The sequence below is a fragment of the Phycodurus eques genome, chromosome 3 (assembly GCF_024500275.1).
Source record: "Phycodurus eques isolate BA_2022a chromosome 3, UOR_Pequ_1.1, whole genome shotgun sequence".
Classification (NCBI taxonomy): Eukaryota; Metazoa; Chordata; class Actinopteri; order Syngnathiformes; family Syngnathidae; genus Phycodurus; species Phycodurus eques.
In genome coordinates, this window is record NC_084527.1 from 19,358,893 (window position 1) to 19,383,738 (window position 24,846).

A 24,846-nucleotide genomic window follows, 5' to 3' on the forward strand; every position below is an offset into this window, starting at 1 on the left:
TTCGATAAAGAAATCCATGTTCTTTATTGTATGCATTTTATGTGGATTCCTATTACAGAGCCAAGATACAAAGTAAAATTAAAAATCTATGCGATCATTACCAGTCCTTATATTGCTATTTTCTCTAGTCTTTCTTTGCACAGGTTACCAGCGATGATTCCTAAAAGTAGCAAGAGTCCCAAGTTTTTGTTGGATACAAACTTCTTCCAGCAGTCCTCTGGCTTGTCCATGTCCACAGTGGAAATCTATGGAAAAGAGATACAGTGGTACCTTGACTTATAAGTGCCCCAACTTACGAGCAAACTTAAGCCACATGCTGCTTGAGTGAAGGGGAAAAACATTTGAGCCATCAAGGTGCCGCGTTCCCCCGCACATTCAATCCGCAGAATTTGGTGGGGTGAACATATCCTCCCTTATTCGCTGAAAAACTCAACTTCTGGCCATTTTCCCAGCTCGTAATTACGCTTTATAAAACCATCCATCCATTTTCTTTGCCGCTTCTCCTCACTAGGGTCGCGGGCGTGCTGGAGCCTATCCCAGCTATCATCGGACAGGAGGCTGGGTACACCCTGAACTGGTTGCCAGCCAATCGCAAGGCACATACAAACAAACAACCATTCGCACTCACATTCACACCTACGGGCAATATGGAGTCTCTAATTAATGCATGTTTTTGGGATGTGGGAGAAAACCGCAGTGCCCGGAGAAAACCCATGCAGGCACGGGGAGAACATCCAAACTCCACACAGGCGGGGCCGGGGATTGAACCCAGGTCCTAAGAACTGTGAGGCTGATGCTCTAAGCTTTATAAAACCACTTTATTTATTTACATTCTCTTTTCCCTTGTCTTATTTTTTGTTCCAATGTAGTGACATTTTGCTTTACTAAAAACATCCATCCATTTTCTTCCACTTATCCGAGGTCGGGTTAGAGGGGCAGTAGCTTTAGCAGGGATGCCCAGAGTACCCTCTCCCCAGCCACTTCCTCCAGCTGTTCCGTGGGGATCCCGAGGCGTTCCCAGGCAAGCCAAGAGATGGAGTCTCTCCAGTGTGTCCTGCGTCGTCCCCAGGATCTCTTCCTGGTGGGACCTCCCCGGAACACCTCACCAGAGAGGCATCCTAAACAGATGCCCGAACATGGTCCCCCGCCACTCCCGAGACGTAGGTAAAGTTCTTCCGGATGTGGGAATTGAAATTCCTTCTGACAGGGGATTCTGCCAGACGTTCCCAGCAGAGCCTCACAATACGTTTGGGACTGCCAGGTCGGACCGGCATCTTCCCCCACCATCGGAGCCAACTCACCACCAGGTGGTGATCAGTTGACAGCTCCGCCACTCTCTTCACCCGAGTGTCCAAGACATGCGGCCGCAAGTCCGATGACACGACCACAAAGTCGATCATCGAACGGCAACCTATGGTGTCCTGGTGCCAAGTGCACGTGTGGACACCCTTATGCATGAACATGGTGTTTGTTATGGACAATCCGTGATGAGCACAGAAGTCCAATAACAGAACTCCTCTCGGGTTCTGATCGGGGGGGCCGCGCCTCCCAATCACGCCCTTCCAGATCTCACTGTCATTGTCCACGTGAGCGTTGAAGTCCCCCAGCAGAACGATGGAGTCCCCAGCACCCCCTCCGAGGACTCCAAAAAGGGTGGGTACTCTGAACTGCTGTTTGGCGCATAGGCACAAACAACAGTCAGGACCCGTCCCCCCCACCGGGGTGAACCCCAATGTACAGGCGCCGAGCCATGGGCAGTAAGTATACCCACACCTGCTCGGCGCCTCTCACCATGGGCAACTCCAGAGTGGAAGAGCGTTCTACCCCTCTCCAGAGGACTGGTACCAGAGCCCAAGCCGTGTGTGGAGGCATGCCCGACTATATTGAGTCGGAACTTCTTGACCTCAGACACCAGCTCAGGCTCCTTCCCTGCCAGAGGGGTGACATTCCACGTCCCTAGAGAAAGTTTCTGTAGCCGGGGATCGGATCGCCATGGTCCCCGCCTTCGGCCACCGCCTTCGGCCACCGCCCAGCTCACACTGCACCCGACCCCTATGGTCCCTCCCGCAGGTGGTGAGCCCACGGGAAGGGGGACCCACGTTACCCTTTCGGGCTGTGCCCGGCCAGGCCCCACGGGTGCAGGCCTGCCCACCAGGCATTCGCCTTCGAGCCACACCTCCAGGCCTAGCTCCAGAGGGGGGCCCCAGTGACCCGCGTCCGGGCAAGGGAAACATATGTCCATTTATTTTGTTTGTCAAAGGGGTTTTTGGAGCCCTGCTTTGTCTGGTCCTTCACCTAGGACCAGTTTGCCCTGGGTGACCCTACCAGGGGTGTGAAGCCCCAGACAACTTAGCTCCTAGGATCATTGGGACAAACGAACTCCTCTACCACGACAAGGTGACGGCTCAAGGAGGGATACTAAAAACATATGAAAAAGAAAAAAGAAAAAAAAAAAAAAAAATTAAAAAAAGAAAATGGTTGTCTTTTTGGGGGGGTTGGAATGGATCAATGGCATTTCAATTCATTTCAATAAAATATATTTTTTCAATTTTATATGTGAATAAAGTGAAACAGTGTTGTGAGGTAGTGGACGGACGCTCACCTGGTGCACTAGGTGAAGTGTGACGGCAGAGAGGGCAGCGTAGTACGGGAGGGTCTGCTCGGCGTGGACCCCCACCGCAAACAGGCCAGCCATCATGGCCCCCGTGAAGACGCTCAGCCAAGGTTTGGTCTGCTCGCCAAATCTGAGCGCCGTCGACTTGACGCCCACCTTGATGTCATCCTCCTTGTCCTAAACCACACAGACGTCTTGGACTCTGGGTTTGTCTGATCATATTACGATAATAATAATAATAATAACAATCATACATTGGCTTTATTATGTGTTTTTCTAGATTTAGCTTGTCAGAAAGAAATTAGATGATACATATAAGCTAAAAATGAAATTTGTGGGAAGAAGCTGTATAAGTTATTTAGAAGGAATCTAGAAGAAGTGACAAATATATATATATATTTTTTTTTTTAAATGTATTTTTTTAAAGTCGCAATCTTCAGAGAAAGTCGTATTTTTCGGGGGATAAAAAGTGAGAATGAGAATAAATATTTTAGAGAAAAAGTTTTCCAGTCTATTTTTTTTGTTTTTAGAAAAAAGTAAATCTACCAAGAATAATGTTTTTTAAAGAATAAGTCCTATTTTTAGTTACAAGAATAAAGTTTTCAAAAATATTATTGAGAAAAAGTCCTATATTTGAGAAAGTGCGTGCGTGTGTATATGTGTGTATCTCTCTCTCTCTCTCTCTCTCTATCTCTCTCTCTCTCACTCTCTCTCTCTCTCTCTCTCTCTTTCCAATTCCTGGGCCCATGCGGTGATGTCCTTTGCACATTGATGTCGGTTTTTGATGCAGTGCCGCCTGAGGGAATCGAAGGTCACGGGCATTCAATGTTGGTTTTCTGCCCTGCAGGCCGTCCGGCCAAACTGAGGAATCGGGGGAGAAGAGCCTTGGTGAGAGGCAAAGAAGAACCCAAAGATTACTGTGGCTGGGCTCCAGAGATGCAGTCAGGAGATGGGAGGAAGTTCTAGAAAGTCAACCATCACTGCAGCCCTCCATCAGTCGGGGTTTTATGGCAGAGTAGTTCGATGGAAGCCTCTCCTCAGTGCAAGACACATGAAAGCCCGCATGGAGCTTGCTAAAAAAACACCTGAAAGACTCCAAGATGGTGAGAAATAAGATTCTCTGGTCTGATGAAACCAATTTAGAAATTGTTGGCCTTAATTCTAAGCGGTATGTGTGGAGAAAACCAGGCACTGCTCATCACCTGTCCAATACAGTCCCAACAGTGAAGCATGGTGGTGGCAGCATCATGCTGTGGGTGTGTTTTTCAGCTGCAGGGACAGGGAGAAGGGTTGCAATCGAAGAAAAGATTAATGCGGGCAAGTACAGGGATATCCTGGATGAAAACCTTATCCAGAGAGATCAGAACCTCAGACTGGCCCGAAGGTTCACCTTCAAAAAAGAGAATGACCCTAAGCACACAGCTAAAATAACGAAGGTGTGGCTTCAGAACAACTCTGTGACTGTTTTTGAATGGCCCAGCCAGAGGCCTGACTTAAACCCAATTGAGCATTCTCTGTAAAGACCTGAAAAAGGCTACCCAACAACGTTCACAATCCAACCTGACAGAACTGGAGAGGATCGGCAGATGATCCCCAAATACAAGTGTGAAAAACTGGTTGTATCACTCCCAAAAAGACTCATGGCTGTCTGAGCTCAAAAGGGTGCTTCTACTAAATACTGAGCAAAGGGTCTGAATACTTATGGCTGTGTGATATTTCAGTTTTTTAATAAATCTGCAAACATTTCAACGATTCTGTTTTTTTTTTCTGTCAATATGGGGTGTTGTGTGTACATTAATGGGAAAAAATTAACTTAAATTATTTTAGCAAATGGCTGCAATATAAAAAAGACTGAACAGTTTTAGGGTCTTTGAATACTTTCCGCACCCACTATGTGTGTGTGTAAAAATGTGTGTATAATATATATATACATATATATATATATATATCTCAGTGTGTTTTCACCTATTTCTATATTACACTATATTTATTTGTAACCATACACTGATAAAAAAAAGGGAAGTATAATTAAATTTTGGGGCTGAAATGGATTAATTGCATTTCCATTCATTTTAATAGGAAACATTACCTCGGGTTAAGAACGTTTCGGGTTACAAATGGAGTCACGGAGCCAGTTAAGTTCTTAACCTGAGGTTCTACTGTATATGTAAAAAGTCATATTCTTTAGACAATAAAATTGAAACAAAGTACTATTTTTCAGGTTAAAAAAAATTTGTTTTCTTGAGAAAAATGTTTTGTGTTTAGAAGAAAAAATATTTTATCAAGATCATCTTTAATAATACCAGAGTAAAGTTTTTCGAGAAAGAGTAAAAACATTTTTGAGGAAAAATGACTACTTTCAAGAAATTACATCATCTTGAGAAAAATAAGTCCTTCTGTCAAGGAAAAGTTGTAATATTACAAGTCATACTTCTTTTGAGAAACGTATTTTGAGAAAATTTGTTAAATGAAATTAGTTATTTTTTTGCAAAAGTAATTTTTTTATGAAAATTGTCCCATATTCACAAGAACAGTTGTATTTTATTCAGCGAAAATCCTACGTGAACAAAGTTGAATTTTCCCAGTGAGGGTTGCTACGTGTATCATTGAAGAATCTATTACATTTTGGTACAATGTTTATTTCCAGAGCCTCACCTGATGTGCGTAAATGGTATCGTAGATGAGCGTCCACATGACTCCGGAGAAGTAAAGGGGTAGACACACGGACCAATCGCAGGCACCTCGGACAGCAGCCCAGCCCAGGAGTGCCCCCCAGTTGAAGGCCAGACCTCAACACAAACAACAAATTTAGACTAGAGGAATCAAATTGTGACAACAAAACAAAACAATACAAAAACATTTCTTACCGAGCACCAGCTGAGGCCAATAAGTGAGCCTCTTCATCAGTGGGTACGTGACCACAAGAGACAAGGAGGCGGCGCCCAGAGCAATGCTGAAAATACGTAAAAATAAACACAAAACATAAGATTACAAAAAAGTAAAAACACATTAAAGTAAAAACAGTAAAAACACAAAACATTCCAGAGATACTGGGTTTTTGATAGTCATTATTGGTATTATCATTATTATGGATTTAAGCCATAAACCAAAACTTAATAATCATGACTACAGAGAAGTATTTGTACCACACTGAAAATAAGCCTGTGATTAATTTGATTAAACAAATTAATCGATTAACAGCCATCGGTTTAACTATCGCAACATCGATGCTAGTTTTCTTATCTATGGCGTTTTTCATTGTGTGTTAGCAAAAGGCTAGCAGAGTTTCATGAAAGGCAAAGTTACGTGGTTTAGTTAAATACACATGTAATTCTATTGGTTTAGTTGTCCAGTAAATTTTACCTGAGAGTGGCAATAAACAGCCTGAAGCCTCTTTTTTTTTGAAGAATTTTTCATTAACTGACAAACTGCTGCTCGTTGTGAAATGAGTTGAGTTCACTGCCACCATTTAGCGCTTGTATCTAAAAAAAATTATACTCAAGCTAAAGCAAATAATCGGGTGAGTGACTGCTCATATCTAGAAAAAAATCAAAAGTCGAGTCACTCGTATCTCAAGGAACCACCGGCATATACACCAGCTGAAATGAGCATTTAACACGTCATCATCAAATAAGATCAGAAATTAAGTTGTGTCATAATGTGAAATGACATAGGGAGAAAGTATTGAACACGCCAGCTGGTATTTATTTAATACTTTGTACAAAAGCCTTTGTTTGCAATGACAGCTTCAAGGCGCCTCCTGTATGGAGAAACTAGTTGCATGCATTGCGCTGGTGTGATTTTGGCCCATTCCTCCACACAAGCAGCCTTCAAATCTTGAAGGTTCTGTGGGCTTCTTTTATGGACCTTGAGTTGCAGTTCCTTCCATAGATTGGGCCATTCTAGCAGCTTTATTTTTTTTCTTTGAAACCAATTGAGAGTTTCCTTGGCAATATGTTTTGGATCATTACCCTGCTGAAATGTCCACCCTCGTATAATTTTCATCACCCTCATAGATGGCAGCAGATTTTTGTCAAGAATGTCTCTGTACATTTGCCCATTCCTCCTTCCTTCAATAATGTGAAGTTTACCAGTACCATTTGGTGAAAATCAGGCCCACACCATCATGTTCCCACCTCCGAATTTCACTGTTGGTATGGTGTTTTTAGGGTGATGTGCAGTGGCATTTCTCCTCCAAACGTGGTGTGCATTATGGCATCCAAACAGTTCAATTTTGCTCTCATCCGACCAGACTATACTCTCCCAGTATTTAACTGGCTTGTCCAAATGTTGTTCAGCAAACCTTTAACGAGATTGGACATGCTTTTTTTTTTTCCAGCAATGGGGTCATACATGGTGAGCTTGCATACAGGCCATGGCAGCAGAGTGCATTACTCACCGTTTTCCTTGTGACAACAGCACCTGCTAATTCCAGGTTTTTTAAAGCTCTCCACAGGGGGTCATTGGCTCTTGGACAACTCTTCTGATTAGTCTTGCACTCCTCTGTCAGAAATCGTGCGAGGGGCACCTGATCAAGGCAAATGTATGGTGGTATGATTGGCTTTCCGCTTGCGTATTTTGGCCCCAACCGTGCTCACTTGAACATGCTGAACCTTAGATATGCACCTGTAACCAATGCCATCGTTATGTTTTGCAACAATTACTGGTCTTGAGTCAGCTGCTTTTACCCATCATGAGAGGTGTCTTGACCCACACCTTGGCAATGAGACCTTTTTGTAGGCCATCAATTAGGACTGAACCAGCTGATATTCATTTGCACTGACAAGGGGCTGGGTTACTGTTTGATAATTGATAGATTTTAGGTGTTTTCTTGTCTTTCCATGCCTATTGGCACCTCCCTTTCATCATGTGTTCAATAGTTTTTCCCTGTGTCATTTTACATTATTACACACAACTTAATTTCTGATTTTATTTGTTCTTTCTTTGTATGTATGGATTACTTGGATTACAGCACTCTATAAAATTGAACATCTGCACTTTTATCCGAAATAAAAAAATAAAAAATACATTGGGTTCCATCTTGTGTATTTTACTTTACATTTTTACTCCTACACTAACGTACGCAGGAGTTATCAGTAGCTACCTGTAATAGTTGAGGCAGACAAGCACACCGAGAGAGAGCGACAGCTGTCCTCCCAAGAACAGCAGAGCCTGTAGACGAGAAACGTCCCCACACGCGATGGGCCTCGAGGCTGTCCGGCTCACCTGCATGGCAAAATGGATCAGAACAGCGTGTGGTGTGAGGTCGATTTAAAAACGAGGACGTGACAGCACCTTCTTGTCAAAGTCTTTGTCCCACATGTCGTTGATGGTGCACCCGGCGCCTCGCATCAGCACGGCGCCCGTACCGAACAGGGCCAACATCCCCAAGTCCGGAAGGGAGCCCGGCTCGGCGGCCAGGGCGATGCTCCACGTGCACGGAAGGTACAGCAGCCACGTGCCTTACCATGCACAAAGGGTCAGTCAATCAAGTACAACATTTGGGGAATAAAGATAACGACTTAGTGCCTAGGGGTTAAACAATACATGTTTTTCTCAAAAGTATGACGTTTTTCCTTTAAGAAAAAAATATTTTTTTCTTCAAATTGTGACGTTTTATAGGATAATAAATAAATATTTATAATATAGAATTTTCCCTTGAAAAACAAATATTTCCCTCGAAAAAAAATATTTTCCGAAGAAAACAACAAGGCTATGGCAATATCAGGTGATATAATCCAGCCAAACTGAGTGTCTGCATTTTCTTCTTGAAAAATAAAACTTAGGAACATATTTGAGTGAGAGTATGACTTTTTCCTCACATAAACATTTCAACAACAACAAAAAAAAAAAAATGTATATATATATATATATATATATATATATATATATATATATACCCACACACACACATTTATATATATATTTTTTAAATGCAAAAGTACACTGATTTTGGGGGTGCAAATGTAATCCCCCCTTGACAGAATATGACGTTTCCAGAAAAAAAAAATTTTTCTTTATTCTTGTAATATTACAACTTTGTGTCTCAAAAAATCATCAAGATCAAATTTTGCCACACCATGCTTTACATTAGACAGCAACCATCGGTGTCTTTCATTATATTTAACTGTCACTGTTCCCTAATTATCACTATTACTTTTCTTTTTTTTATGTTATGTGACAGAAGAGTCTCTGCTAGGATGAAGGGCAAAGTTTATAAAACAGTGGTGGGGCCAGCCATGATGTACGGATTAGAGACAGTGGCACAGAAGAGACAACAGGAAGCAGAGCTGGAGGTGGCGGACGGAAATGAAGATGTTGAGGTTCGCTTTCGGAGTGACCAGGTTGGATAAAATTAGAAATGAGCTCATCAGAGGGACGGCCAAGGTTCGATGTTTTGGAGACAAAGTTAGAGCGAGCAGACTTCGATGGTTTTGACACGTCCAGAGAAGAAATAGTGGGTATATTGGTAGAAGGGTGATAAGGAGGGAGCTGCCAGGCAAGAGAGCCAGAGGAAGACCAAAGAGAAGGTGGATGGATGTCGTGAGGGAAGACATGAGGGGCAGTTGGTGTTCGAGAGGAGGATGCAGGAAATAGGCTTACATGGAAAAGGATGACACACTGTGGTGACCCCTAAAGGTACTAGCCGGAAGGAAAAGAAGACTTTTCTTTTTTTTTTTTTTATCTACTGCCTTAGTAAGTAACATCGTCCACTTATACTTAAGTTAACACAAAAGGTTACTTTCCTAATAAAAGGTCTCTGCACTCAACAGACACATCACCACTCAGAACTATTAGATCTCAACTGATTATGTACCTAATATTGTGACCAGTGAAGAGTTAAAATACACACCTATTGGTTTGTCCAGTCTCATCAAGCGAAGATATGGCTGGACGGGCCCCGGAGCTGCGTTCACTATCGCTGCTGCGGACACGCTGAATGTTCGCCTTCCATGACCAACTAATGACCGGATATTTCTGTGGACGCCGGGACGCACACGGAACGTGTCGAACCCTGGCTCTTTCCCGTGGGGGAGCGTATAGAGGCCGGACAGGCAGCCAGGACGCCAGTGGAACCTCCTGAGGGCAGTCAGAGTATCCCAGCAGGTGAGTTTGGTTGAGAGCATGGTGGGTCTCCGGGGATAGGGGGGTGTCTCATTCACTGTTTGGCTCCATCAATAGGCCTATGACAGAATAACACACACACACACACACACACAAACACATTGACTAATAGATATGCAAGAGCAGCCAATGTCTTTGTTACAGCAGAATCACAGTTTTGTTTTTTTGTGTATTTTTTAACTGTTCTGTGTGTGCTTGTAACAATTGACCGATTGGTTAGCGCATCTGCCTCACAATTCTGAGGACCGTTGCTCAAATCCCGGCCCCGCCCCCCATGTTTGCATGTTCTCCCCGTGCCTGCATGGGTTTTCGCGAGGTACTCCGATTTCCTCCCACATCCCAAAAATATGCGTGATAGGTTGATTGAAGGGTCTAAATTTCCTGTAGGTGTGAATGTGAGTGCGAATGGTTGTTTGTTTCTATGTGCCCTGCGATTGGCTGGAAACCAGTTCAGGGTGTACCCCACCTCTCGCCCGAAGATAGCTGGGATAGGCTCCAGCACGCCCGCGACCCTAGTGAGGATAAGCGGTATAGAAAATGGATGGATGGCTTGTTCTCACAAGTTCTTTAAGCGGTCATTTTTTAATGAATTTTTAGAGAATACAGTGATTTGTCGTCTTACAAGTGACCCGACCTTTCTAGATACAAGCCGTACCTAGTTTGATTTTTTTTTTTTTTTTTTTTTTTTTAGTTACGAGCACTAAATAGTGGCAGCAACCAATAGAACAAGCAGCAGTTTGGCAGATAGTGAACAATTCTTTAAAAGAAGCTTCAAGCTGTTTATACTGTATACTGTAGAGTGCTGTCTTTCTTATTTAAAACTTGTCGTTATCATTTTTGTTGGTATTTTTTGGGTGGCTGGAACAGATATGAGCACACCCAAGCAGGAGCAGCTGTAAGCCACAGTTCACGCTCAGACACACGCAAACTGCTCCACATTACGCGCAATGCACCAGGCATATTAAAGACATATCTAACACGCATATTCTACAACACGTACAATATTTGAGATGCATTTGACGATTCCAATGTTTTTTTGTGTGATCAAATACGTTTATAATGTTTTTTAAAAATGTTTTAATTAGTTAAAAGTGTGTGAAGCGTTAATGTCAATTCGTTTAGGGTTCCGACTTACGTACTGACTCGGGTTACTTCGTCTCCTTTACAGAACCGGGACTACGTCGTAAATCGAGGATCCCTGTACAGTGTCATTTTGACGTGAAACAGTCGGAGTGAGTTCAGAGACATTACAAGTTAAAAGAACCAAACAAATAGATATCGATAGATGACAAAAGCAAAATGTAGGCGTCAAACTCATAAACTACCTTTCACGTTTGTGTCACTGGTCGCTTGCTTGTTGGCTGATCCGTTCCAAAATGGATTCGTACGGAAACAATTTTTGCACTGGGCTGTCAAACAGAAGACAAGTCATGACAATTTTAAAATAAATTAACATACAAAAGGACTTCGGGTAAGTGTAAAAATCATATTTGGAGCTAATTGTCATAAATTAACTTTGACGTCGCTTACATAGATATGAAGAGTAGCTAATTAATGTTAGCAACCCGATTAATCAACGTGCCTACAAACCGGCCATATTGCAAAGGTCGACGTTGCGATCAAAGACAATTCATGAACATTTAAATTAAGAAATAACTTGCTCAATTCTCAATATATGTTCACGAGGTTTACTTATTTGGGGCAAAACCAAAACGTATTCTATCAATAGAGACGTTTCTTTTTTTAAATTATTTATTTAGTCAGAACAATTCCCTGTACCCGTGAACGTTATCCCAGTCTACCCTCGTTGCGATTGTACGGCGTTGTGCGCAACCGTCTGCAGTACAATTTGTTGGCATCCTTGGCCTTTTGGTTTTCCTGCCGGCCACACAAATGGAATACGATGACTTCTTTGACCTCCCTAGCTTAGCGTTATTATAGGCACGCAGATCAAAAGGGGCGTGTCGTAGCTACCTCTTCAGCTCTGTGATCGCTTTCGCTTTGGGGTAGTCCGTTCTGAAATAGCTCCGGGCAAAAATCAAAGCGTCACCATGGACGTGTAACGGAAAAAAAGTCATAATGGAGACAAAGTAGACGAAATACCAAGTTTAAAACAAATAGACACAATATTTTTTTCGTATAAGTGTTGAGAAAACGATTAAGGGGACATTTTTACACATTACCGCTGATGTTTGTGTGACTTCGTCGGTTCCTGTCGGAATGGGTAATAAATCGATATTTAAAGAACACTTGCACGACGCTGAATGCCTTCCACTGGGGGCACTGTCGACAATGGATTGATACGAGGTGGAATTAATAGTCAACAAAATTTGCGATTTTTGTACATTTTGTACACTTGTTTTCTGTTATTTTTAAGAATATTGACGAAAGACGTTTTGTCAAAGGATTAACCCCGCTTTTCACATTAAAATCTAAAAAGGATTGTGACGATTATGTGCATTGTGATAGCACAACTTCCGACCGGGTGCCTTCAGTATAAAGGATAGCAGGCGCTTTGGTGTAACAAAACTGTGCGGCGACGACTAGTGGAAAAGGCCTTTTACTGCGAAGGAGCCAAGAGCTTGACCGGAAGCTGTCTTGCGGCACGCGATGGTCGGTCATCGCTCGCTCGAAAAATGGCGGAAATGTGTGCAGCTTTAGGAAGGTCTTCTATTCGAGGCGCCGCAGTATAAACCTCGAACCCTGGACCATTTCCAGGTGAGCATGTGTAGTTTATTCACGGAGCACTGAAGTGTGTTCCTTTATAACGTTACGGCCTCGGTCTTCCATTTAAACACAGCCCGCCTCGGTTGGAAGTTCTACTTGCCCACTTTATAGTCACTTTTGCTATTGTTGTAGGTCAACATAGTGGCTCTGCATTGACTATTAAATGCATATCAAAGCATTTTATTACCGTGCCTCCGATATATTGTATTGACGACTTCATGCTTCTCCTATCGTTCCAGCCAATATGCTAAACGCGCATGCCAGCCTGCTCCACACTTGCATGCGTTGTTGTGATGTGTTCAATTGGCTTTCACTTGTGGTTACTGTGGCTACTGTGGGTTCACTTAACACCTTTTATTGAAGTCACGACGAGACAAGATGGGGTTTGCCACGGGTGTTATTTAAAAGTAGGGCATGACAAGCATGGAAAAAACGTTTTGGACTCGTTAGTTGAGCGAGAGCGATTTGCCGTAATGTGCATGTAGCAAGACTTCATATTGTGGTTCCTTAGACCATAGTTTACCCAATCTGAGGGTCCCAAATTTACAATGGTACGATTTTGTATTGGCCGGCTGGATGATGCTCAGAGTAAGGGTGGCACCTTGTACAATAGAAATAAACAACCACTAGAAATATTCTGCAGTCCATAAGTCTGCGTCACGCGTTGTAGATGTCCCACAATTACTGTAGTGCGATCGTTCCTTGGAAATTCATCAAATGGTAGTATAGCAGAGCAACTACAAATAATCCACCGTCATAAAAAGGTCCATGGCACATTCGTTCAGGCACGTGTCATTGTTTGTACTTCTGTTAACATCTACATGCAATTCAATTTTGATCTTCAAAACGTGAGCTTGTCGAGTCCAACAGTAGCAAAAACATTTTCCCTGCTTCAATGCAGGATTCTACTTTTCATGTGTTATGATGACAGGGGCTGAATTTTTAGAGACCATGCAGCCATCCATTTTCCATACCGCTTGTCCTCACTTGGGTCGCAGGCGTGCTGAAGCCAATCCCAACTGTTTTCGGGCGAGAGGTAGGGTACACCCTGATTTGGTCGCCCGTCAATCGCAGGGCACATGGAAACAAACAACCGTTAGCACTCACATTCACACCTAAGGGAAATTTAGAGTCTTCAATTAACCTATCATGCATGTTTTTGACATGTGGGAGGAAACCGGAGTACCTAGAGAAACCCCATGCAGGCATGGGGAGAACATGCAAACTCCACACAGGCAAGGCTGGATTAGAACTGCGAGGCAGATGTGCTAACCAGTCATCCAGCTGCCCTTTTTAGAGACCTCTTTATTGAAAATGTTTGCTTCTTTCCACCAGCTGTCTGTTAAATATATATAATTTATCATGCCGCTAATTTATTATTTTTTTAAATTTACTTGGATGTAAGGCAATTTGTTTCAGGCTCCATCAGGGATTCCCAGATAGACCTTCCGATAATGTAATTGACAACTTGTGTTTTTATGCAACCAAGAAAAAGGTAATTACTACTTAGTTTGCTCTTACAAGTCGAATGTTAAAGAGGTTCTTCAAATTAGCATCAGTGAAGCAGACTGGGCTGAGGTTTTGAGGAAAATTCATTCATCTTCATTGTGTGCGAGACATTCTCTTATCCGCTTCCAAGTGGTCCACAGAGCCGATTGGCAAGTATTTATCTTCAAATTGACCCTACATTTGACCGATTCAAATTGTCAGAGACCACTTTAATACATGTTTTCGCTCTGTCCCAAAATACAGCAAAGGGGAAGGGATTCGAGAAGCGCTTTCCATTATACATGGGGTCAAAAAAACCTTACAATTAAATCCACACTTCTTATTTTCGGGTGTTATGTCTGAGGAGTTAGGATTACCTTTCGAGGGTCAGAAAATCATTGCCTTCTCAACTTTGCTAGCACACCGCCTGAATCTTTTGAAATGGAAAGAGGCCGCCTCACCTACAGTATCCTATTGGGTCAAAGATGTGCTATTTAATCTTAAACTTCGCAAAATTAGATGTATGATCATGAGGGGCTCTGAACAAAGGTATCTTCAGGTGTGGAGGCCTTTTTTGACATTATTTAACCAACCATCAACAAAGGTAAAAGAATGAATCTTTGTATAGTATTCTGGCATATTTACACACACAAGATCTACATGTACACGTTTGTTTCACGGACTATCTTTTTTGTCACAGTGGGGAAGGGGGTGTTCAGTTTGGTGCGGGGTTGGATTTGATTTTCCTTTTTTTGTATATCTGTGTGTTATCTAAACTTCAACAAATAACGGAATTTTAAACAAAGAATAGTTACAGTGATTTCTCCTCTTGCTGCACCACATTGCACAATAGAAATAAACAGAGCAACCAGAAATTATCTACATCGTAAAATAAAAAGTCCTCACCGTGCTCTGGCACGCTGTGTACATTTGCTATAATTAACGCGATTGCGCCTTTCAGCAGTAATGGTTAGGTTGATGATAATGGCCACTATGCACAATAGAAATAAATAAAATGACTAAAAATAATCCACAGTAGGAAAACAAATTAAATAGTTAACACCTTTGGGGTGGCACGGTGGTAAACTGGTTAGAGCGTCTGCTTCACAGTTCTGAGGACCCGGGTTCAATACCCGGCCCCGCCTGTGTGGCGTTTGCATGTTCTCCCCGTGCCTGTGTGGGTTATCTCCTGGCACTCCGGTTTCCTCCCACATCCCAAAAGCATGCATGGTAGGTTAATTGACAACTCTAAATTGCCCGTAGGAGTGCATGTGAGTGCCAATGGTTGTTTGTTTATATGTGCCCTGCGATTGGCTGGCAACCAGTTCAGGGTGTACCCCTCCTCCTGCCCGATGATAGCTGGGATAGGCTCCAGCACGCCCGCGATCCTAGTGAGGTGAAGCGGCTCAGAAAATGGATGGATGGATGGAACACCTTTGGGAAATTATTGATTATAACCAGCATGTTAAAAATTATCACCAAATGACATGCCTGTATTGTGTGCTTTAAAATTACTGCCTAGGTTGTGTCACTGTGATGACCTCCTACAACGGGATGCAAAAAGAAGACACTGATGACAACACCATGCACAACGAATCCACCCCTCAAGAGCCCACCCAGTCATTCCAGTGCAGCCGTTGTCCACTCAACTTCATGTCCGAGGTCTTCCTGTTTGAACACCTTAGTCATGTCCACGGCTCTGATCTAGAGTTGAATAACCATGCCAAGAAAGGCTCTCCTAAAAGCACGCCGGAAAGCCCACTTGGCGGTCTTCAAACCAGTCCCTCGGAGGTTTTGAACCACCGTGATGATGGAAAGATTTTGAAAGATGATGTAACCGAAATGCCAGAGATTGAAATAACGGCAGTGTCAGCCAACCATCATGATCAAGAAAAAGAAGGTAAAGAGGTACATTTCCTTTCTACCTCAAGAGAGGCTCTTAACTCGTCCAAGGATCTGAAAACATACAAAAAGATGTTACAAACCTCCACCATCAGCAACTACTTCACAGTCACCGATAGCCAACAAGACATGTCAGACAATGAATCAGACAACACGTCAGATGACGTTGCCGCTTCCCAGTCCACAATCGACATATCGAACAACATGACTTACTTGCGGGAGGACCACCTCTACCATGCCGATTTGACGCGCCCCATCTTTCCAGCATCTGCTTTGGAGAGCAAGAGAACCTCCAACGCGGACAAGACAACATTAGAATTGACAGACAAGAAGGAGCTGTCCTTCGAAGTAAGTGAAGATGACGAAGACAAGCAGGTTAGCCCCTCGACCTACAGCTGCAAACACTTGTAGTCACAAAGACGGCAGCTTAAAACACATGTCTGTTCATTACCATAAAACCCACCCGTACATACGCTACAACTCTGACTACATCCAGGACTGGAATGATCAAAGTGCCACCTTCCGATGTTTGGTGTGCCCCGTTGAGTTCCTGAATGAAGATGACCTCAGGAAGCACTGGAGCGACGAGCATGCTGGGTCCCCGGATATTTTCACTTTGGAACTACACCAAATCAACTTGGTGTTTAAATGTTTCACCTGTGTTTTTACTACCAACGCTTTGGAAATGCTTAGAGAGCATTACAAAGATAGGCATCCCATGGACAAGACACTTAATACATTGATGTTCCTCAAATACATTTCGACTCAACGCAGAGAAGACCTGTCTCCCGTCAAGACCCCCGGTTTAGAAACAACAGAGCCCAATGTAGCCTTGCACCAATGCAAGAGCTGCCCATTTCGTCACAAGTCCGTCATCGTCTTGCAAGTCCATTACCAAAAAAATCACCTCGAAGAAGCTGTCACCATTGACAAGATAAAACGACAGGCTGGCGTTTCACAGAAAAAGAGGCTAGAATGTCCAAGCACAGATGTGCAAATAAAATCCAAGGACAAAGTTGAGACCCTAGAAGCTAAGTTGGAATCGTCTATACCTGAGAAAGTCAGGGAAAGCTCAGAAGCTCAGACAAAAACCAAGTACAAAGTTAAGATCCTTGAAGGTAAGCCAGAATCTTTTATACCCAAGAAGGTTCAAGAAAGACCCGAAGCTCAAACGAAAACCAAGGACAAAGTTAAGATCCCAAAAGCCAAGTCAGAATCATCTATACCAGGGAAAGTTCAAGAAAGCTCCGAAGCCCAAACGAAAACCAGGGACAAAGTTCAGATCATAGAATCTCAGTCAGAATTGTCTATACATGAGAAAGTCAGAAAAAGCTCCAAAGTTCAAACGAAAACCGAGGACAAAGTTAAGATCTTAGAAGCTAAATCAAAAGCTCTTATAACAGAGAGAGTCGACTCCCCAGAGGACCCAAACAAAGTAGTTGATTCAACCCCTGAACAAACTCATAAAGCCGAGGGGTACATCCAAAATCGGGTGGTTAGAACATCCTCGCTCAATTATATTGCTGCTAAATATAAAGAATTGAAGGTAAAGCGCAAATTGACGCCTTCAAACATTTACGCGAGTCCTGAGAATTTGTATTTCTGCTATAAGTGCAACTACGGGAATCCCACCATCAAAGGAGTAATGGTCCACCAGTTTCGAACACACAATAAACTCCGGACCACCAGCGAACACATTGTGGGCTACACGACTAAGATTCACAGTAGGTTGCGAAAATCCGTATCTCACACAGAGGATCCGTCTTTTCATCCCTTGCTGCCTCTTCCAATCTTGAACGAGGGTGACGAGCACACGTTTTTCTGCCACTTTTGTCACTACCGGCGGAGCACTGTCTCCAAGGTGGTCCAGCACTACGTCAGGAGACACAATGGCCTGGTGGCCACACCCAAAGAGATTCAAGCGTACACGTTTAGAATTCTGGAGCTGTTGCAGAAAACTGATGTCAGCGAGGAAGCCCAACATAAAAAGACAGCAAAAAAACAACAAGTCCCACAGAAGTTCAAGAGCCTCCAGTGCAAGGGTTGCACTTACAAGACTCACAACCCAAGTCTTTTCCGGATACACATACGCAAGTGCCACCGAGGAAATCACTCCAGTTCAGGCGTTTTAAAAGTGTACCTCAAGCAAGGGAATGTACAATCCGGCTACCAGTGCGAATTGTGTCCATTTTCCCACCAGAAATCCACCACGTTGTATAAACACTACCGCAAGGAACACCCCGAGAGCAGGTCCAGCCTGGATTTCATCACCACCCGCTTAAAGGAAGGCCACAAAAGCTCTCCTGTTAAAAAGAATATCCAGATAAAACATCTGAACGATAGGGATGAAAGCAACATCACTAGGCAGAGTGACACCAGGACTTATTCGTGCCGAGCATGTTCATTCCAAGGGACCTCAGTGGCAGGCATTATGGACCATTACCACGCTGTCCACCCCTGGTGCTTAAAGGAAAATGGCTTAGTGCCCGGTGTGGGCAGCCGGAACAAGGCAAGCAGCAGCAAGAACGAAGACGGCCACCAGGAACTGCTCAGCTGCTTCAACGACTACCAGATCCCTCTCGATTCCCCGAGTACGTCACCGGAACGCAACAAATCACACCAGTCTCCAACCCAGGAGGACAGCAACACCGCTTCTAAAGAATCCGAACATAGTGTTGATCTGGATGAAGAAACCCACGTGCATGTCTTCAAGTGTCCGTACTGCACCTACGTCAACACCAAGCATCAGGGGGTCCTCACTCACTGCCAGATGAGGCACTCGGCCCTCCAGTCTCAAGCAGACAGCCTGTATGTGGATGAGGTGCACTTGCGCAACTGGGAAATGAAGCAGAAGGAACAGGAGGGCGATGCATTGCACTTCCGCGGCTACATGTGTGAACTCTGCCCGCAGACCCATGAGACTAGGGAGAAGCTAAGGAGACACCGGGAGAAGGACCATGGCGAAACCCCGCCGGACGCCACTCGCGTGCCGAAGGCAAGAAAAATGCATGTTAACATTCCCAAAAGCGTCTCTTACAAAATCAAAATGACACTTTTCAGGTGTCAGCAGTGCACGCACAGCTGCAGCAACAAGATAGCCTTTGGTCGTCACATGCGCTTAAAGCACAACAGTGCCGCTTTTCAGGATAGTCGCTACAGTTGCGTCCTGTGCTCCAATTTCTACTACAAGAAGAAACGCCTCGGGGGCCATTACAAGGATAAGCACGGCCAGGACGCCTACCTGAAACACTTTTTACCACTCTACGAGCAGGTCCCTGATACGCCACCACAACCCAAGGACAACTCTGGAACCAAGAGCAAAAGACTAGTCTATAAGTGTCCGCGTTGCCCTTATTTCAACTCGCGTATGCACGGCATGGCCACACACTGCCAGATGATGCATCCCGACCTTAAAGTCCGGATGAACGAGTTTGAAAGGAATGAGATCATCATAAGTAGCAACTACCAGGCGGGCACCAACAACAAGCGAGGCTACTTGTGCAACTTGTGTATGGGGGTTTCTGTGTCCCTCAAGAAACTTGCGATCCACTGCGCCAATAGGCACGGTGGGGCTTACAAGCGGGAAAAGGAAAATTCTGCGTCTGAAGATCTTCATTCTCGGGGATCGTTATTGGAGGCTACCTCTTTGATTGATGCCAATCCTGATGGAAAACTGCCTAAAAAAGTGGGGGAGTCATACTTTGTGTACAAGTGCTTGCTGTGTTCTTATTCGTCGGTCATCCGGAAACGCCTGGGAGGCCATTACACCAAACGGCATGGAAAGACTGCCTTCCTCAAACACTTTGCCCCGCTGTACCTTCGCAAAGTCAAAAATCCACATTCGACTCCAGAGGTAGCCATCTCAGAACCACCAGAAAACCCTCCGGAAGAAGGAGAGGAATTGCTGTACCAATGCCAGATGTGTGAGTACAAAACCTGGGCGCGCCGCTACCTGACCTATCACTACAATAATACCCACAAACTTGATGTGGAGACTAGAGACAGGCTGTTGAAGGAGTACAATAAACGCAAAAGACCTCTCCCTCAGGATCTTCCTACAGACTTGGAGCAAAGCCTGAAAGATCCCGAGCAAACAGCCCCGACTAGATGCATGAAGTGCCCAGACTTGACCTTGGATTCGCCGCAGCTTCTACTATCCCACTACTGTGCTGTCCACCGCGCCGATCGCCGGATGGACTTCACTGTGATCCACCCGGCGGGTCGCGCCACGGGCGTGTACCGATGCATGCGCTGCCACAAGACGCTGAATGGGATCAGGAAGTTGGGGCGACACCTTGATCAGCACCGGGAGAAGAGTTTGTTTGAGCTCAAGGCCAAAAAGAAGATGGCATCGCCACTTGGGAAGAAGATGGTCAAATCGGTAAGTCATCACTTTCTGATTTGATTACAATAAGTCTAAATGAAAGGGGACATTTTCCAAACAATATCTGAGCATTTAGTTTAAGGCCATGTCACACAAGACTATTATTCAGACCTTTGATTTTTGTTTTTTTCTCAGAACACGCCGGACACGACAGTGGAAAGGCTTTCGGGATTTAATGCAATACGAGACGAAGGCTCCCCCTTGACCAGCGGCATTGTGGTGATGACTCAAAAGCCCACTGATAACGGGCAAACTGATGCGGAGTCACTAAGCGAGTGTCATGCGTGCAGCCAGTGCCAGCGCACATTCAAGTCGCGCAACGGTCTGCGGACGCACATGCGCAGCCATGAGGCGCTGGCGGCCATCAAGAAGCTGCCAGCATCATTGTCACAGCTCAAGTAAGAAAAACAGTAGTTTGAAGAGGTAATCCTTTAATGCACGCGCCACTAGCTTCGGTGTTGTTAGGGCGTGTTAAATAAAAGCCAAACAAAAAGCAAAATTACCTAACAGCCATCCCACCGACCAACCCTCTTACCCACCTACCTATTTTCCCACATACCTACCCATATGTCTACCATTACCTGCCCAGTTGCACTGCAAAAATGCAAAATCTTACCTAGTGAATATATCTTATTTCTAGTGAAAACATCTTACTGTACTTATTTTAAGACAGTTTTTGAGTTTAAAAAAAATTTCGGCAAGACAAAAAGACTTGTTTTAAGAGATCTTATTTTAAGAATCTAATCAAGTCAATTCATACCAGTTCAATTGGCAGATTGTTTTGTCCACTTATTTTAGGGACAAAATGTCTTGTATTACTTCTTTTTACTTGTTTTGAGGTTATTTTGTCCAGTGTACCGACTTACTCATCTACCTTCCTACCCATCTACCTCTCTATTTACCCGTCTACCTACCCATCTACCTTTCTATTTACAATGCATACATGCAAGTCAGTCGCCTTTCGGCAAAATTCACCATTTTAAACTGAAAATAGGCCATTTGCGTGACTCATATATATATCCGATGAGTTTTTCCTGGGGATGGGGGGGTCGTCATAGGCTGTTTCGTACTCCTTGAACGCTGAGAGCTAGATCCATTCCACACATCCTCACACAGATGTCATTTCTTAATATTACTTTGCGGCGGATCGGCCTGAGGTTCAGCCCGTGCGCTCGGCACCTGCTTTGGATAAGTCACAGGAGATAACGAGACCAGAAAAATCACTTCCGCCGCTTCTGCTGTTAAGAAGTAACGGCACTTTTACTCCGTTACAATGATCTAACTGTCGCTCGCTACTTTAATTTAGGCTTTACACGATCAGTATTTTTGGGGCCAATCAGCGAGTTTAAAAAAACGATAACGGATCACCGATCCGATCACAAGATGGAGCAATGTGTCTATTTAAATGACCTGTTCATTTACTGTATATACTTGTGTACTTAATTGCTCAAAAAAAATATATTTACAATAAATAATGTATCTTTGTTCATCTATTTATGCCAGTGAGGCACACTGACAGACAGAACAAATGAATGAATAAATTACTTTACCCGTACCGAAACTTTACAGCATGATTCGACAGAATGGCGGCATGTTTACGTACAACCGTTAGCGCTAGCACTAGCTTGCTAAGCTACATACCATTTTTGTTGACTGCTTGCGAGCCGTATCGTATTAAAAGTATGTGAACATACCTCAAGCAAACCTTAAACGAACGTCCTCTCCTGTTCTGAGCACCGGTGACCACCAACACACGTTTTCCCCCATTTTGTCCTTATAATACAGTTGGCGCGATCCACTCTTGTTGTCGTCGCCACAGTAACGAGTGTATCCGGTCGCATTTGAGTTGACAAGATAAAGCCGAATGATTGTAAAAAACGGGATGCGGTGTTATCGGAATACAAGATTTTATTGCAGTAGTCTGACATAATGTAATCCTGAAAGAGTAAATTTGTCTTGTAGTCTGATCCGGGCATTAGGTTTTGTTTGTCTCAGACGTGTTGTCTGTCCCACACCACCGACATGATTTTTTTTTTTTAATAACTTTATTGGCCGTCAGATATTTACAGTACTACGTCAAAAGATACGCGACAAGGCTAAAAATAAAATAGCTTTTGAATTCAAATATACTGTGCACGATGGCGACGCGGAGTCAATGTCTTTTGCGGATTGATCAGATCGGCGAATTATGACATTAAAGCCGATCAGCATAAAATGCTAATTATCGGCCGATACCGATCAGGCCGATAAAATTGGTGTAAAGTCTACCTTTATTAATCAATTATTGCTGATTTATCAACTATTTCGTGCGTAAAACTATGACTTTCGACTTCCGCATTGGGCGCCCGTGACCCTAGTGAGGAGAAGTGGCACAGAAAATGGATGGATGGATATTCATGGTGTGGTTAAAAAAATCAGTTACTCACTACTTACTCAGTACTTAAGTAATTATTTCACTGTGTACTTTTTACTCTTACTCAAGCAGTTTTTTGGAGGACTACTTTTTACTGTTGCCTGAGTCACATTATTGTCAAGTAATATTACTCTTGTGTACAAGAATTGGCTACTCTACCCACCTCTGGAGCGGACATCCTCTATTGCTACTCCTATGTTTAAGCAACATTTTTGCCCATCAGATCAGCCAGTGTCGTATTTGTTGCACTGCTCTTTTGTATTTTCGCGTTGAGGTGCTGTGGATCCTGGCCCCGGTTGTGGTCCCAGGGGAACCGGGGAGCACACGTAAAGTCGGCGACAGGCTGATCAGTCCATCTTGTATTAATTGGGAAACGTAGCTACAATTATCTAATCAGTTTACGGATGTTAATGTTGAATGTATTCAGCGACGGAGCGATGTTAGGGATTATGTCACAACACAGAATGAAATAGCTTCAAATTCAGAAATGGCCAATAATAACTGAAAAATACTCTACTTAATATTTTTCTGGAGGATGCATTTGGGATTAGCCTTTGAAGTTGGTTATAGTGATAAATGAAGTGAAACAGGCAATGATTTTAGTCAATTCTTTCCCAGAATGAGAGTGCTTAAAGAGGAGGATGCTATTCATGTGGCACACCTTGAAGCAGGCATCAGGTGCAGGGGGAGATGGGCCTCGCTCAAGTTGTAGGCCAAAACAAAAATCAAAGAAATTAGGCAAATTAAATGTTTATCTTAAATTTGTACATCAATATGTACTTGAGTGGTGTAAATGTTTTTCTACATGAAGAAATTTTTTTTATTTTAAGTTTTTGTACTCTTCAGTCTTCCAGATTTGTTAAAATAAAAACAATTCTCTCTTTTTTTTTTTCCTCACCTTTTTCATGCCTGTGGTGTTTGCATGTCTAATAATGTGACCGACTATCTTATGCCCCCCATCCTAGCTACAACCGTCAATCTACTTACCCATCTAGCTACATCTGTCTTCCTTCCCATCCACCTACCTGCCTACTTACTACCTGCCTACTTACTTACTATTTATGTGCTTAGACACCTATGTCACTGGTGTAGACATCGCCAAGACTGCTGAGACTGATCAGTCCTAGCGACTCCGGGACGCAGGATACAAAAATATTGTTTGAAAGATGTCTGGGAGACGTCTCCAGACAACTTGACAATCAATTCACCTGGAAGCCGCTTTTTTTACTTAAGAGGAAAAATCCTGATGTTTGACGTCCATAAAATCCAAACTATTGTGGCCATCGTTCTGATATTTTCAGAGGTTGAAATGGGCATAGGTAGCGATGTCCATATACATTTCGATGACAATTGCTCACAGTTTTGTGACATTGCAAGCTTTCCTGTATAAGAGGAAAACTCTTGACGTCCATATGATCCAAAATATTGGGGCAATAGATTCTGCTATTTTCAGAGGTTGACATCAATTTTGGTGAAGATTGTTTGCAGTTTTGTGACATTAAGCTACGTAAAACTTGTTCTCTATAGTGAGTATAGAGAGGAATCGCCTAAAGGTCTCAGCTGAAATCGAACATGTTCGATTTCGCCGCGACTCCTTGGCGGCCAGTAGACTCCAGTAGACGTCATGGAAACGCAACCAGTGGAGACTTGTCGCCAACTAGTCTCGAGGCCAGTGAGACAGGGGTCTTAACCATCTGCCTGCCGAGCTACCTACCCGTCTGGCTACCTAACTACGTGACATCCTATCTACTTGCACATCTACTTACATCCATACTTCCCTATCTAGGTCCTTAACCGTGTCTATTTACAACCTACTTTCTACATGCCAACTTACCTACCTGCCTACTTTCCATTTTTCCTACCCTACCTACTTGGTAGGGCTCAGACTCACCCTCTAAATCCCCATTCACTATTCGCATTGACAGTAACGAATGACTTCCTAATCAGAATCGAATTGATATTCTTTGTACTATTCCGAAAAAATGAAAAAGTTAATTTGATTATTTGAAAACTATCTAAGCGGCACGGTGGATGACTGCTTAGAGCGTCAGCCTCACAGTTCTGAGGACCCGGGTTCAATCCCCGGCCCCGCCTGTGTGGAGTTTGCATGTTCTCCCCGTGCCTGCGTGGGTTTTCTCCAGGCAATCCGGTTTCCTCCCACATCCCAAAAACATGCATTAATTGAAGACTCTA

General features: G+C 43.6%; 2 protein-coding genes across 5 annotated transcripts in view; one reads left to right on the top strand and one right to left on the bottom strand.

Annotated features, from left to right (window-relative positions):
• Positions 1 to 12,713, bottom strand: coq2 (coenzyme Q2 4-hydroxybenzoate polyprenyltransferase). 4 transcript variants are annotated; one of them, XM_061672359.1, is made up of 10 exons: positions 12,654 to 12,713; positions 11,065 to 11,148; positions 10,875 to 10,937; positions 9,468 to 9,798; positions 7,910 to 8,076; positions 7,719 to 7,840; positions 5,482 to 5,567; positions 5,270 to 5,403; positions 2,603 to 2,791; positions 1 to 245 (listed from the first exon to the last, which is right to left on the bottom strand). In XM_061672359.1, exons 4-10 carry the CDS (start codon positions 9,739 to 9,741, stop codon positions 108 to 110), a joined length of 1,110 nt encoding a protein of 369 aa, XP_061528343.1. In that variant the 5' UTR covers positions 9,742 to 9,798; positions 10,875 to 10,937; positions 11,065 to 11,148; positions 12,654 to 12,713; the 3' UTR covers positions 1 to 107. The 4 variants fall into 4 exon arrangements, with proteins under 4 accessions (XP_061528343.1, XP_061528342.1, XP_061528345.1 ...); XM_061672358.1 differs by lacking the exon at positions 12,654 to 12,713 and adding an exon at positions 11,519 to 11,560; XM_061672361.1 differs by lacking the exon at positions 12,654 to 12,713 and having other exon boundaries at positions 10,879 to 10,937; positions 11,065 to 11,258.
• LOC133400103 (zinc finger protein 462-like) overlaps positions 11,789 to 24,846 on the top strand; it is a 25,344-nt gene continuing 12,286 nt past the window's right edge. Inside the window, exons 1-3 of the mRNA XM_061672356.1 lie at positions 11,789 to 12,457; positions 15,477 to 20,237; positions 20,376 to 20,638. Of these exons, the coding sequence (XP_061528340.1) occupies positions 16,215 to 20,237; positions 20,376 to 20,638 (4,286 nt within the window). The 5' untranslated portion in view covers positions 11,789 to 12,457; positions 15,477 to 16,214. The remainder of the gene's footprint in view (positions 12,458 to 15,476; positions 20,238 to 20,375; positions 20,639 to 24,846) is intronic.

Coding starts and splice junctions, on each gene's coding strand:
- coq2 (XM_061672359.1), bottom strand. CDS start 9,741: ATGCTCTCAACCAAACTCACCTGCTGGGATACTCTGACTGCCCTCAGG. Junction 7,841..7,909: donor ACAAAGACTTTGACAAGAAG/GTGCTGTCACGT, acceptor TTTGCCATGCAG/GTGAGCCGGACAGCCTCGAG. Junction 5,568..7,718: donor GTCTGCCTCAACTATTACAG/GTAGCTACTGAT, acceptor ACGTATTTTCAG/CATTGCTCTGGGCGCCGCCT.